This window comes from Drosophila albomicans, chromosome X, assembly GCF_009650485.2.
Source record: "Drosophila albomicans strain 15112-1751.03 chromosome X, ASM965048v2, whole genome shotgun sequence".
Taxonomy (NCBI): domain Eukaryota; kingdom Metazoa; phylum Arthropoda; class Insecta; order Diptera; family Drosophilidae; genus Drosophila; species Drosophila albomicans.
This window is the reverse complement of record NC_047627.2, coordinates 29,260,837-29,274,541: the sequence shown is the minus strand read 5'-3', so window position 1 is coordinate 29,274,541 and position 13,705 is coordinate 29,260,837. Positions and strand designations below refer to the sequence as shown.

The following is a 13,705-nucleotide window of genomic DNA, read 5'->3' as shown; positions in this document are numbered from 1 at the left end:
AACGATGTTTGTTACTGGATTTTCGTCATTTTGAAAGCTCTTATAGTCTCTGGGATTCTGTGTTTCATACGGACAGACAGATCGAAGATGCCTTCTTCTGTCTGTTACATATATTTCCTGAAGGCACAAGGTTATAATACCATTCTACCCAGAATTAGTTATATTTTGTAATATTGAATACTGAGAATTTGTGGCAACAAATTTTGTTTTTTTTTTCTTCAATTTGCTGACATTTTTCATGTTCGCAAAGCTTTAAGAATGTCTACGGAATGCTTGTAAAATATATTAACTAAATTGAAATGTATATTTTGAAGCTACGATATCTTTTTTGTTGTGTGTTTGCATTGCAGTTACATAAAGAAGAAACGTAAACAAACATATGTATGCAATGATGTATTTTTAAAACTTAAAACATTTCACTATCATACATGCATGTAAATTGAGTTAGGATGTCTCTTGGTGCTTTCAAAATGTAGATTGAAGAGTAGATTGCAAATCTTGATTAACAATTTCATGTTCTTGGTTCAATTTAATGATTTTTGCAATCTTGAAACAAGATTTAAATCTGGAATGTCAAGATTAAGATATTGATTTCAGATTTTTTATTCTTCGTTAAATTTTAACGAGAAATTAATTCGAGATTGGGCAATCTTCAATTATTGTAGAATTTTTATGTTGATTTAAGAATAAATCTTTTTGGTTCAATTTTAACAACATATAATCTTCAAATATTATAGAATTTTGATCTTGATTTCAGAATAAATCTTCTTGGTTTAATTTTGACAACAAATAATCTTGAATTATTGTAGAATTTTGAATAAATCTTCTTGGTTCAATTTTAACAACATATAATCTTAAATTATTATAGAATTTTGATCTTGTTTTAAGAATAAACCTTCTTGGTTCAATTTTAACAATATATCAATTATTGTAGAATTTTAATCTTGATTTATGAAAAAATCTTCTTGGTTTTGACAACATATAATCTTGATTCAAGATTTAATTCTCAGCTTTAGGATGTTTCTTTCTCTGTAAATAGTATAAGGTGTTGTCCACTGTGTGTGTGTGTATTTATTGTACAAATTTACATCTATAAAATAAAGCAATGCCAATCACTGCACAATGTAAACAAAGTAGACGACAGAGAAGAGGGCGGAGTGGATCGGAGCAGTGGTAAAGCTAAAAGTTATGCAGTTTTTTAAGTGAATATGATTGCATTCTAATGTCAGCCATAAATTAGCAACTTGCACGCCATATTGTAACCCACAACTGCTTCAACCAAGCAACCAACCAACCGCATCTACTTCGTACACTCCCAAGTCCCCCTCCCTCGTCTCAGAGTGCTAGTCGGCGCTTTAACCGCCTCCACGTCGTGTGCAATACGTGACAGGAGTATGTGAAACTTTTCAACTTGAACGAAAATTTATATGCTTGCAACAGGGCAAAACGAAAAAAACGAAAAAAAAAAGGAAAAGATGAAATCAAATAAAAGCGAGTAAAAGAATGTGCGAAAAATTCGCCAGAGTATAGCATGTCTCCAAAGCGGGGCGGGGAGCGAAGAGTTGTGGCGACTCAGATCGCAGACGATGATGCTGCTGGCATTCTGGGAGTTACAGCATTTTTGTGTGGTTTCGCGTGCCACGCGAAATGTTGAACGTGTCCGTCCGTCCGTCTTCCCCTGACTCCTGTTGTGACTTTGCCAGATGCTCTACTGCAGCAGGTTGCAGCTGCATCCATAGTTGAAGCTGAACTGTCTGGGGGATTAACGACGAAAACTTTTAACGCTTGATTTTTGTGCTTGTGATTATAATCTTTGTATTTAACTTTTAATCGAAGGAGCTGCAGGCGTCTGATATCGATGAATCGATAAACAATATCGCAAATGGTAATTCAACTTTCAATTTATATACACGAGATTATCTCAACTAAAATGCTGCTTGCTATATGCTTGACAAACTTGTAATGCAGCCCTGGAAAAACGTTTCTCAGAGCTGCATTTAGGTCAAACATTTGTACAGGGTTTGCAATTATAGCTCCATTATGTGATATTGCTTTATTGCATATTTTTTTATACTTTGCTATTTATTTAGTGATTAATTTTCCAATATTATGGACAGCACTTTTCGCATTTGCCGTTAAATGCAACCCTGCGACAATATGCTTATGCTGCAGCCCTGTCACAAAGCTTGCATCTCATTTTCTCTTTTGGCGTTGCAATTGCTTTAGTTTTATATATTTCTTTTTTATTTTGGTATTAAGTTATTCACAATAGTAGAAAAAAGTTAAACGCCATCGCTGAAGTAGTTTAGTTTTAGTTTGCTACTAAATTTGTGATCCATTTTCCAAAAATTATGGGCAGCACTTTTGACGTTTGCCGTTGAATGCAACCCTGCGACAATATGCTTTTGCTGCAGCCCTGTCACAGAGCTTGCATCTTCTCTTCTCTCTTTTCAAAGTTGTATCAATTATTGAAAGTGGCAAGATTTGCTCACCTGCAAAATTGTGTACAAACATTTGGCCATGGCAGCTGCTGATCCCGATCCCGATCCCGATGTACATATACATTTGATATTCCAGGTTTGGGCATGCGTTTCAATTCACATTTCATCAGTTCTTAATACGATTTCTCAAAAACTTTTGCGCAGCCTTATGGTCCGTATATTTGCGATGAGTCGCGTTGTGCTCAGGATCGTGCCGACAACATTGTGTCCATCATGATTGGCATCAGGGAAATCAAGTGCAAACTGGAAATCTTGCAACGGACCACAAATTACTTTAGGAACGGCGTGCCCGGAATGGTTTTTTCGCTGCCCGAATGCTTTGTGAGTGTCGAGGCATTCACATTGCTCTATCGTTGGATGGACCAGCCGAGTTATGTCTTTCCCCCCGAACTCCTGATGACCACGTATCGTTCGGCCAAACATCTGAGGATCAGTTCGCTGGTGCGTCAATTCGAGGAGCTCTTTTGCAATCCACGCTTGGCACGCGAGGAGATTGGTTTCTATATGTTTTGCGGCCTACACCTGTTGATGAGAGTGTCGTCAATGCCTTTGGACTTTCCCAAGATGTTGCGTATTAATCGCTATTTTCTGACCATGATCAGTACCAAGGAATATCTAACACTCTTGCCGCAAGTGCTGATGGGTGTCCTCAACTCGCCGATGATTTGTGTCAACTCAGAAATGGAGGTGTTAATCGCAATCATCATTTGGCTGTTTCATGACTACGATTCACGTTCCATCCACACCATCAATATGCTGAGTTGTGTGCGCTTCGATTGCATTCCCAGCGAGGCGATCGTCGAGTTGCGTGAACATCCATCGTTTCGCACATTGGCTGTGCTCTTTAATCGTCCCGAGTTCGAGATGTTCTTGCAGAATGCCCCGCCGTTGAGGCAGAACACACGCTTGTGCAATCGTCGCATTTGGATCTATGATAATCTCTGCATTTATCATCATGATGCCCATTGTCTGAGGCGAAATTTCATCACTTTCAACCAGATGATGAACTACAAGCATGCGTTGCGTCGAGCTCCCAAATTGCATTGGTGGCATCGCTTACAACTGGATCCTTATGTCCGCACCTGTCGCAATGAGCTTTGCAAGAAATAACTAAACTTCAGATAATTATTCAATTCATTTCATTTCTTCATTAATTTCTCACAAAATTCGATAACTTGAATCACTTGAATGTAACAACTCATAACAACATAATACACAATATAGTACTTATAAACATGTATTAACCTTTTAATTTGTATGTTAATGTATCACAATTTGCTACTTCAAAGTTATCTGCAAGTTAAAGTGCATGTTACAAGTTGGCTATATCAAAAAGTTGATCACTTTAGTTCATTTTAAAAAATTATGTTAGATGCTAGAAGTTAATCTTTTAATATTGACAATATTTACAATTTGATTACTTTAGTTGAGTTTTCTTAATTTCTAACATAGATGCTAGAAGTTAATCTTTTAATTTACACATCATCTTTGAAATTTCTCTTTAACAATTGCTGCAACTTTATCTGCAAGTTAATGTGCATGTTAGAGGTTGGCAATATTTAAAATTAGTTCGCTTTAGATGATCTTAAGAGTCATGTTACATGCTAACAAATAATCTTTTAATTTAATCATAATTTTTCTAAATTTCTCTTTAACAATTAGCTTTGACAACCCTTCCTTCAAATTAATCTGCAACTTGCAGGTTATGTTTGAGAGCACAGTCTTCTTTCTTATAATATTGTTTTCGTTTTTGTTTTATATTGTTATTTCGTTAGGTCGCACTGATCCCACATGCAGCTGCCACATTGTGAGCGGGCTTGCTTGAGGTGACAATACGGTATATTTTGTACTCTATGGTATATTTTAAATGTAGCTCTATATACCAAATATAGCATTTTCGCTGTTTTTGCTACAAATCTGGTATAGTTTGCACTCTATGGTATATTTTGAATACAGTACTATATCAGTATACCAAATATAGCCTTTGGTATATTTCAGTATTTTTGCGGTATATTATTTTCATATATTTTAAAATTAACACCGCACTGCTGTACCATTTATCTTTTTTTATAGTATTTTTGCAGTATATTAATTTGGTATACTTTAAGAATAATACCGCATCTTCGCTGTTTTTGCTACAAATCTGGTATATTTTGCTCTCTGTGGTATATTTTGAATGCAGTACTATATCAATATACCAAATATAGCCTTTGGTATATTTCAGTATTTTTGCGGTATATTATTATCTTATATTTTAAAATTAACACCGCACTGTTGTACCATTTATCTTTTTTTATAGTATTTTTGCAGTATATTAATTTGGTATACTTTAAGAATAATACCGCATCTTCGCTGTTTTTGCTACAAATCTGGTATATTTTGCTCTCTATGGTATATTTTGAATACAGTACTATATCAATATACCAAATATAGGCTTTGGTATATTTCAGTATTTTTGCGGTATATTATTTTCTTATATTTTAAAACACCGCACTGTTGTACCATATATCATTATTCCAAATATAGCCCTTGGTATGTTTTTTTTTTAGTATTTTTGCAGTATATTAATTTGGTATACTTTAAGAATAATACCGCATCTTCGCTGTTTTTGCTACAAATCTGGTATATTTCGCACTCTATGGTATATTTTGAATACAGTACTATATCAATATACCAAATATAGCCTTTGGTATAATTCAGTATTTTTGCGGTATATTATTTTCTTATATTTTAAAATTAACACCGCACTGTTGTACCATATATATCTTTTTTTTTAGTATTTTTGCAGTATATTAATTTGGTATACTTTTAGAATAATACCGCTCTGTTTTGCTTTTATTGACCATGGGTAGCGAGTATCTCTCAGTCGAGCACACTCGACTTTTGCTTTCTCTCTTGTTTGTTTAGCGTCTGGTATTTTTATTTTACGGACAGATATGGTAAGGGACGTTAGCGATAACGATTGCGATTGCTGGCGAAAGAGGTTGCGTTAGAATTTGGGGCATGCCGCTTTGATGTTTCGTATAACGATACAAATTTATATCCATTAGCCGGATGAGTGTAAGAGAAAGAGTGGGAGAGAGAGAGAAAGGCAGAGAGAAATATTTGTGCGCTAATTGGCATTTGGCATTTTGGCAAAGGACGCAGGTCAAGTTCGGGATTTCCTGCCCAATTTTGTAATTAATCATTTTCCGATTTGCCAATTGCAGATGGGCGCAAGTGGAAAGAATGTAGCCAGCGGGGACCTGGAGGGGAGGGCAGAGATTAGGGAGTTGTGTGGGCGGGGCTGTCCAAGTCGAACCATTGTTTGCCGCATTTTCCGGAGCATTTCACGCGCCGTTAAAGTTTAATCGAAAAAGTATTTTTGTGGCCAATGAAAATTCCAATAACGAAATTCCAACAACAACGAGCGAACAAAAACTTCTTTCTTTCTTTGTTTTTTTTTTTTCTTTGCTTGTGTTTTTTTTTTTTTTTTTTGTTATTTGAGGATTTTTTTTTGTTGTTGCCTGGCAATCGAAAAGTTGTTTGGGGGCCAAGCACCTGGAGCATGGAAGCGTCTTCCTGTTGGCCAAGTATGTTTTTTTTTGTTTTTTTGTTTGATGAAGTGCAGCCTGCAATTGACAGTTGAGTTCTTCACTCATAGCCGCTGCTGCTTTTGGAAATTGTGGCTCAACTTTTCTGCTTCATTTGCGCGCGAAAACTTTGCATCTAAACGCGCAATTAAACCAAAAAAAAATTTAAATTCAAAACTTTGGATAGCTTCAACATCAACATCAGGAATCTTAGAGAGGAAGAGAGACACGACACGACACGACTTTGAGGACAACAGCTTGGCTCTAACAACTTTGAATGTAACATCATATGCAGCTAATGCATACTTTTATTATTGTCTCCCGAAGAACCGCAAAACTTTGCTCATTCGACGGAACAAACAACAACATTGTCGCATAAAACATGTACACATAAAGTAAAAGTCTTAAGTAAAAACGTCGTGGCTCTCTCTAGCTCTCTAGATCATTAGAAAACTTCGCTCAGCAGTCGCTTTTCGTATTCATTACGCTGAGTTTGAAGGCTCTTTGCAATTCGTCGTAATGTTTTCGCACAACTATTCTGTAAAGTTTTTAATATTTTAAACTATTCTGCTTTTTGTGTTTACAAACAAAATGGTAAATCTTAGTTACCAATCTCTTAACTTTGTCAACAATATTTTGTATGTCTTAAGTGTTTAGATTATTCGCACTACTTTAATATCATATTTATTTCTTAAAACTCAGCAAAATTTTTATTATTTTCGAATTTTTACTGCATATTAATTTGGTATATTTGTAACGTAATATTATTATTTAGTATTTTTGCGGTATATTAATTTGGTATATTTTGAGTGTAGTACTAAAAATATACCAAACATATATTTCGGTATATTTTAGTATTTTTGGTATAATAATTCGGTATATTTTAGATATATCACTACATAAATATACCAAATAGATATTATGATGTATTATGAATGTAGTACTATAGTATCATCAATATACAAAATATAGACCATACTCGACTGTGATTTTCTAACATTTTTTATTAAGATTAATTTTATACACTTGACTATTAAATTGTTATTCTTTTAATACTCTCAATTTTGATATCTTGCTCTTTTTAAATGCGTGTTCTTTTCTTCATTTTACAGTTGCATCATTTTGGATTACCAGTTTCAAATCATAAAAATATAACTTGTAAGTTGTTTGTAAACTCTTTATTTTTCTATGATTATTAACAAGTTAAAGCAATCGATTGTTGACTTAATCGTTATTTATTTCAAGTCAAGTCAAGACTGTATTTTTACTAATCTTGGTTGCTCTGAGTTCAGTTTTAAGTCATAGACGTTTGCTTGTCAGTTTTTGGTTGGGCATAATCTTCGAAAATCAACATTCACCAATGCGAACTCAAATTTTTAATTAGATTTCTGGCCAATTAAAATATTAAGTAGCCAAGGGCACAACAAATTGAAATTGAAAAAAAATATATAAGAAGACTTTTGCTATCAAAAGAATGAAGTCCGAAGTGCAACCTAAACAGCAAATGCAAGCCAAATTGAAGCCTGGCAGCGTGCTCAGCGCCATCGAGGATATACAACGCATGTGAGTTAAGTCTTGAAAGAGAGAAAGTCCGAGAATAGATTGTATTTCGATGAGCTCAGGTCGCCGGAGGATATTGTGCAGGAGTTTGATCGCATGGCGGATCAGACACGGCGACATTTCAGGGACGAGACTTTTATACCCTGCGTCAATGTGGCCGACGAGTTGATCCGTTGCCTGCGCCACAATAAAGAGCAATCGTGCATGTGCTTCAACGTGATGGACGAGTATCGTCAGTGTGTTGGCCTCGCCACCCAGGCCTATGTCGATCGCATGGCCGAGGACGATGAGCGCCGTCGTCGCGCTTCCGAAGAGTTGCCAGTGATGCCGCCACAATCGGTGCCATCGCCGCCTGCGACGATGGCAAATCTGAAGCCAGCTGGTGTTCAGGAAATCGTGCGACGCAAACAACGCAGTTGGGTGAAGCCATGGACCTGGTTACGTTGACCCCACAAAAACATTATATAGTCTCAAAACCAAATCCAACCTCTAAAACATACTCTTCACAATCTGAGACTCTCACACACACACACACACATCTTCACAATCAAAATTGCAAGCTGTGCACCATTTGGTATTGTGGTGCTTGGCCCATTTGACTCTTGCCCCTTGGATAAATCGTTTTACTAATTAAACAGACGGCGTCTCGACGTCGCACATTGCACTTTTGCCTCTGCCTCTGTCGTAAAGCTGAGTAGTGAAGTAAAGTTTGTACCAAAGTTGAAATACCCTTTAGTACAGTTTAGCAGTATTTTTAAATGTAAGCTTTCAAATTCTTAGTATTATTATTTTGCAGTCTTAGCCGAAGTCGAAATTTGCACTTAATTGAAGTCTTAAATTGAGGCTCAATTTTAATGAGAGGAAACAGACAGATAACAAAATTATGTTGTCTGTGAAAAATTGCATTAATGTTAAGTGAAAAATGAATATGATTAGAGAGACAGATTATAGAATATATACTTTTTAAGCTCTACCTTTTGATCTGATCGAATGATCCGCATTCAAGTCGATGGACAGACAGACAGACAAAAATTATGGCTTACCTATAGTAAGAAAATGTATCTGCGACAAATTTAATTAAAGCTAGTTTCAAATTGAATATGATTACGGCGTAGAAATGAAATTGATGGACAGATCGTAGAATATATACTTTCTAAGCTCTAGATATTGAAAAGATCAAGTGATCAGCATTGAAGCCGATGGACAAACAGACGGTATCAGAAATCGCTATATTTTAAATATTGCTTAAATGTATCTGCAACAAAGTTAGTTTCCAAATGAATATGAATAGATGGACATGTTATAAAAAACTTTGTAAGCTCTACCTTTTGAACTGAGCGAGTGATTAGCATTGAAACAGATGGACAGACAGACAGACGGAATTGGGAATCATCTCAATTTTATGATGGGAGCATCTTTAGGGCTTAGCAATAGTATGAAAATCTGTCTGCGACAAATTTAATGAAAGTTAGGCTAAAAATATATATATTATACCAAATAAATAGTTGAACATATTGTAGAATATATACTTCGTTAGCTTCATTTTGTGATCTAAGTGAATGATCATTATTGAAGCAGATGGACAGACAGACAGACGGAACTGGGAATTTATATAATTTAGCTTACACACTGCAGCACACAGAATTAGAATACTCTTTGGCGTGGGTGCCAAAAAAAAGTGTGCTAAATATTTGTGCAGCACTCGGGCAAGTTGCATGCCTCACAGCATCTGCCCCGCGGGCAGTTTTTGTTGTTTTTGTTGAAGGAAGCCAAGCCAAAGTGGTCAAGGGAGGTCGAAGAGTGCCAGAGTTGTCTCCTCTCTCTCTCTCTGTCTCTCTGTCTCTTTTCATTCATTTAAATGTCTACATCATGTGGCAGCTGCTGTGCGAATGCAAGGACCAGAATATGCATCCTTGTTCGTCCTGCCTGGCGGCGTTGCAATTTGCAATAAAAGTAAATCTACTGCAGCTGCAGCTAACGCAACTGAATGCTGCTTTTGCATTTGCTTTTGCTGCTGCAGCAGCTGCAGGCTGATACATACACCAAACCAAGCCGAACAGCTCTGCTCCTTCAGCTCCATTCCTCCCCCTCCCTCTCTCACTCACCCTCTCGTTATCTATCATGTGTGTGCGGTTTCAGGTTGAAAGCCTTTCGGCCACGGTAAGCAAACATTAGAATTTATTAAATCCAGCTCAGTCCTCACAGAAAACTTTTCCAAAAAAAACGAAACGAAAAGCAAAAAAAAAAAAATACAAAAAATTGTGACAGCTGCTGGGGTGGTCCTCAGATACCCTGGATAAATTTATTAGCTATGCTTATCGCTCGCCGAATATCTTTGATTTAGCTTGGTCGAACTTTTCTATTGCTGACCATGCTTACAAAAATGAGCATTAAGAAGCAAGCACAGCTGGAAAACACCCTGTATTAAAATGTTTTATTAGCATAGCGCACTTTTATCGGTCTAATATAAATTCATTCAGTCAGAAATATACATTTTTAGCCATATATTTATACTGTGTAATATCGTTGTCCAGTTGAAACTCTCTCTAGAATTTTCTGTTCAGTTGTGTAGAACTCAGAAATCTTTACATCGATTTTTACAACTATTTTTTTTTGTTAAAGATTTTGCCCTTTTTCCATTATTTGAATATTTAAATTGTTGATTTGTAATACTTTTTATATTAAACAAGTTGACTTATTTTACATTTTTGTTGATCTTAACTTTTTTACTTCAAAAAATTCATTTTTCAATTTTTTTATATTTTGCAAATTTTGCCCGATTTTCAGATTTTTTCTATATTAAAATGTTATTCAATTTTTACAAATTTTTTTAATTGAAATTTTCGAATAAATTTTTTTTGTCGATTTTTACAACTTTTCTGTTTAAAAAAACTTGACCGTTTTTCTATTTAAGTAATATTCAATTTTTTGTTGATTTTGACATTTTTAATTTTATTTATTATAACAATGTTTGTCGATTTTGAAATGCTTAACCGATTTTCAGTTTTTTTCAAGTAAATGTAATTTTCATCGCATTCAATTTCGTACATTTGTCCGCACATAACAACCTGATTTCGAAGCCCAATGATTACAGGGTATTGTGAGAAAAATTATTGCATATAAAGCTCACCTGGCTAGCGAGCAAGAGAGACAGAGAGAGAGAGAGAAAAGGAGATAGATGGTGAGGGAGAGGGAAGTCCCAGACAGAGATGGGAGCGAGAGGTAAGCTGTAAATGTTGGACAAAGGGGGAGCAATAAACTTTTGGGCGCCGCTGTCCGTCTCTGTGAGTGTGTGTGTGTGTGTGTGCGCCACGCCCACAGCTATACGCACTCCCTAGTCAGCTAGAGATTTGTATTATCTTTTCATACATATCTACAACCAGACAGACACACGTATATATACATATGTATATACATATGTATATACCAATAATCCAACATTGCTTTTAGCATTCTCCGCCCATTCCCAAAAAAATGTACTAAAAAAGTAGCAAAAAATGAGTAGGTAGCGTGGAAAGGGGAAAGCAGAAACAGGGGGGCGCAAGGTAAATGCCTGCGAGGAGCTAAAAGAGTTTTTCCGACCAAAGCCAACACAACGCAGAAAAACAAAAGCAACAACAAAAACAAAAACATCCTGACCCATCTCATACACTGACTGACCGAAGCCGAAGTATATCGCAGATAGATATGAAAATATCTCAAGATATGCGAAATGAAAATGGTATGATGGCTATTGAACAATGAAGAAAAACTCTTGAGGTATGAGAGAGATGAACTCAACAGATGCAAAAGAGAATTTGCTAAGATAATTATTTAAATTTGATTTTTAAAGAGTTTTAGTTGAGGCAAAATGAATTGAGTGGAAAGGATATTTAATTTATTTATATTTATTTCTGACAGAGAGAGAAAAAGAGATTCTATTTAGTTCTTATTACAAATATTGTACTAAACAAGTTTCTTTAATTACTTTAATAATCGAAAAGCAAAGATTTGTCAAACAAATGTATTTTTATTGTAATTATATCTTTAAATTAGGAATATAAAGATTAAAGAAAGACTGACAGAAATACTTTAATTTAATTCTTTTTTGTAATAAACAAGTTACTTTAGGGTTTCTTCATTATAATAATATCTGGAAGTTTAAATCTTTTATTTTGTTCATATTTCGAAAATTCGATTTCACATTTTCAGTGTTTGCGCAATACCGACGAAAGTGAAATTGGGAAATGCATTCAAATATATTTCGTTTGCCATAAATTGCAATTGTTGAAGCAAATATTGTGTGGCCATTGTTTGGACTAAAAACTTGTAACAAATATTTGTGAATTCTCGTTCTCGTTCTCGTTTAATCTTCATCTATAAATTTGTGAGAATTTTTGCATATTTTTCTCCTTTCATTTGGCAATCGAACGAAGCGCAGTCTCCACATAAGTTTAGGCTTGTTTGTTGTGCTGCCAACTAATATCTTTCATCTCTAATCCCTAATGCTCTATCATTGCTCACCGGCTTTCAAGCTGTTTTTTTTTTTTTTCGGGCATCTTTCTGCCGCGGGATTTTCGCAGAAGAGTGCAAAAAGGGCACAAAAAACTGGAAGCCGACATTGACTTAATAAAAAGAAAAGACGAGGAAGAAAAATATACGGGGGAAGAGGCAACAACTTAAGCAGCAGTAGCAACAACAACAACAACAACAACATCAGCAGCAACAAATCACAGTGTACTCAACTACGCCAACCTGTGCGCCTCCCTCCTCTTATAACCGTCTGCCCCTTTCCCTAGAATTTCGATTCGCCCACGACAGACGTCCCAGCTGCTTGAACCCTTGAGTTTATGCTCGTTTAGCTGTTTCTTTTTATACTCGCTACCCAAAGTGTAGAAGGGTATTATAGCTTTGTGGCGCCAGGAAATGTATGTAACAAGCCGATCCTATAAAGTATAAATATATATTCTTGATCAGCATCAACAGCCGAGACGATATGGCCATATCCGTCTGTCTGTCTGTCCGTTCGTATGAACATCGAAATCTCAGAGACTACGAAAAATAAAAAAAGAGAGTCTCGATTTTTGGTACATAATAATAAGTATAGACTTTATGATTCCTGAAAATTTGGCGATCGGATGAAAATTATAGAACTCATATAAGAAATATTTTTGTATGGGAAAAACCTACTACTTAACATACTATGGGTCTTAAATCCTTTTACTGTCAATCTGGTATATTTTTCACTCAACGGTATATAGAATTTAGTATATTTTTTAGTATTTTGTAATCTATGGTCTATTTTAAATGTAGTACTATATCAATATACGAAATATATCATTTGGAATATTTTTAGTATATTTGAAGTATATATTTTTTGGTATATTATACCGCACTGTTTTGACCCTATTCATAATACGTAGCGAATATCTCAAATTCGAGCATACTCGATTATTTCTTACTTGTTTTCGTTCGTTCGGTGCTCAGTTTTTCCCGTGATACCCTCTAAATATAAATATAGCTGCAAGTGGGTGGTTTATATTCTGGCTGCTTTTTTAATAGACAGGTAGAAAAGAAAGATGAAATGCGTGACATTATTATTATGCTTTAAGCATAGATTACAAATAAATTTATAACCTAGCGAAAAATTTACTAGAGTTGGCTGCCTTTGACTTTTCTTATAGTTATAGTTCACAGTTAAAAAGTTAAGCAATTACAAATATAAAACTACAATCTTCTAATAGGATCACAAAGATTTTATTTCGAATTTTAAATAGAATTGCAATAAATGTCAATACAAAAATATTTCTTGCAATTCCATTTAAATATATTTAAACCCAATAATTTGTGATCATACTTAAAGATTGTAGTTTCTACAGTTTTATATAGTTTTTATAGTTTCTATAAATTTCAAATTTAATAAAAATGTTGATATAGTATATTTATTTGTAGGGTGTTTGCAAGTTCCACACAAATTGTTTTTAATGGAGCCTTACTTGTTTACATTATTTTTGCCGAAAGGGCAAAGAAGTGTTGCGCATCCTTTTTTTTCCTTTCTTATTTTTTGTTCATGTTGTTAGCCGCCGAAACATC

At 35.0% G+C, this 13,705-nt stretch overlaps 2 protein-coding genes across 2 annotated transcripts; both read left to right on the top strand.

Annotated features, from left to right (window-relative positions):
* Nucleotides 1–2,445: 2,445 nt before the first annotated feature.
* Nucleotides 2,446–3,714, top strand: LOC117573658 (uncharacterized). Its single transcript, XM_034256986.2, has 2 exons — nt 2,446–2,577; nt 2,646–3,714. The coding sequence occupies exons 1-2, from the start codon at nt 2,521–2,523 to the stop codon at nt 3,609–3,611; spliced, it is 1,023 nt and encodes a 340-aa protein (XP_034112877.1). The 5' UTR covers nt 2,446–2,520; the 3' UTR covers nt 3,612–3,714.
* A 3,659-nt stretch (nt 3,715–7,373) lies between these two features.
* On the top strand, nt 7,374–8,322 carry LOC117570899 (uncharacterized). Its single transcript, XM_034252808.2, has 2 exons — nt 7,374–7,636; nt 7,696–8,322. The coding sequence occupies exons 1-2, from the start codon at nt 7,548–7,550 to the stop codon at nt 8,078–8,080; spliced, it is 474 nt and encodes a 157-aa protein (XP_034108699.1). The 5' UTR covers nt 7,374–7,547; the 3' UTR covers nt 8,081–8,322.
* Nucleotides 8,323–13,705: the final 5,383 nt, after the last annotated feature.

Excerpts from the sequence above, each read along its gene's own strand:
- LOC117573658 (XM_034256986.2), top strand. The coding sequence starts at position 2,521 with ATGGCAGCTGCTGATCCCGATCCCGATCCCGATGTACATATACATTTG. Across the intron at positions 2,578-2,645 it reads ATATACATTTGATATTCCAG|CCTTATGGTCCGTATATTTG; the intron begins GTTTGGGCATGC and ends ACTTTTGCGCAG.
- LOC117570899 (XM_034252808.2), top strand. The coding sequence starts at position 7,548 with ATGAAGTCCGAAGTGCAACCTAAACAGCAAATGCAAGCCAAATTGAAG. Across the intron at positions 7,637-7,695 it reads ATCGAGGATATACAACGCAT|GTCGCCGGAGGATATTGTGC; the intron begins GTGAGTTAAGTC and ends CGATGAGCTCAG.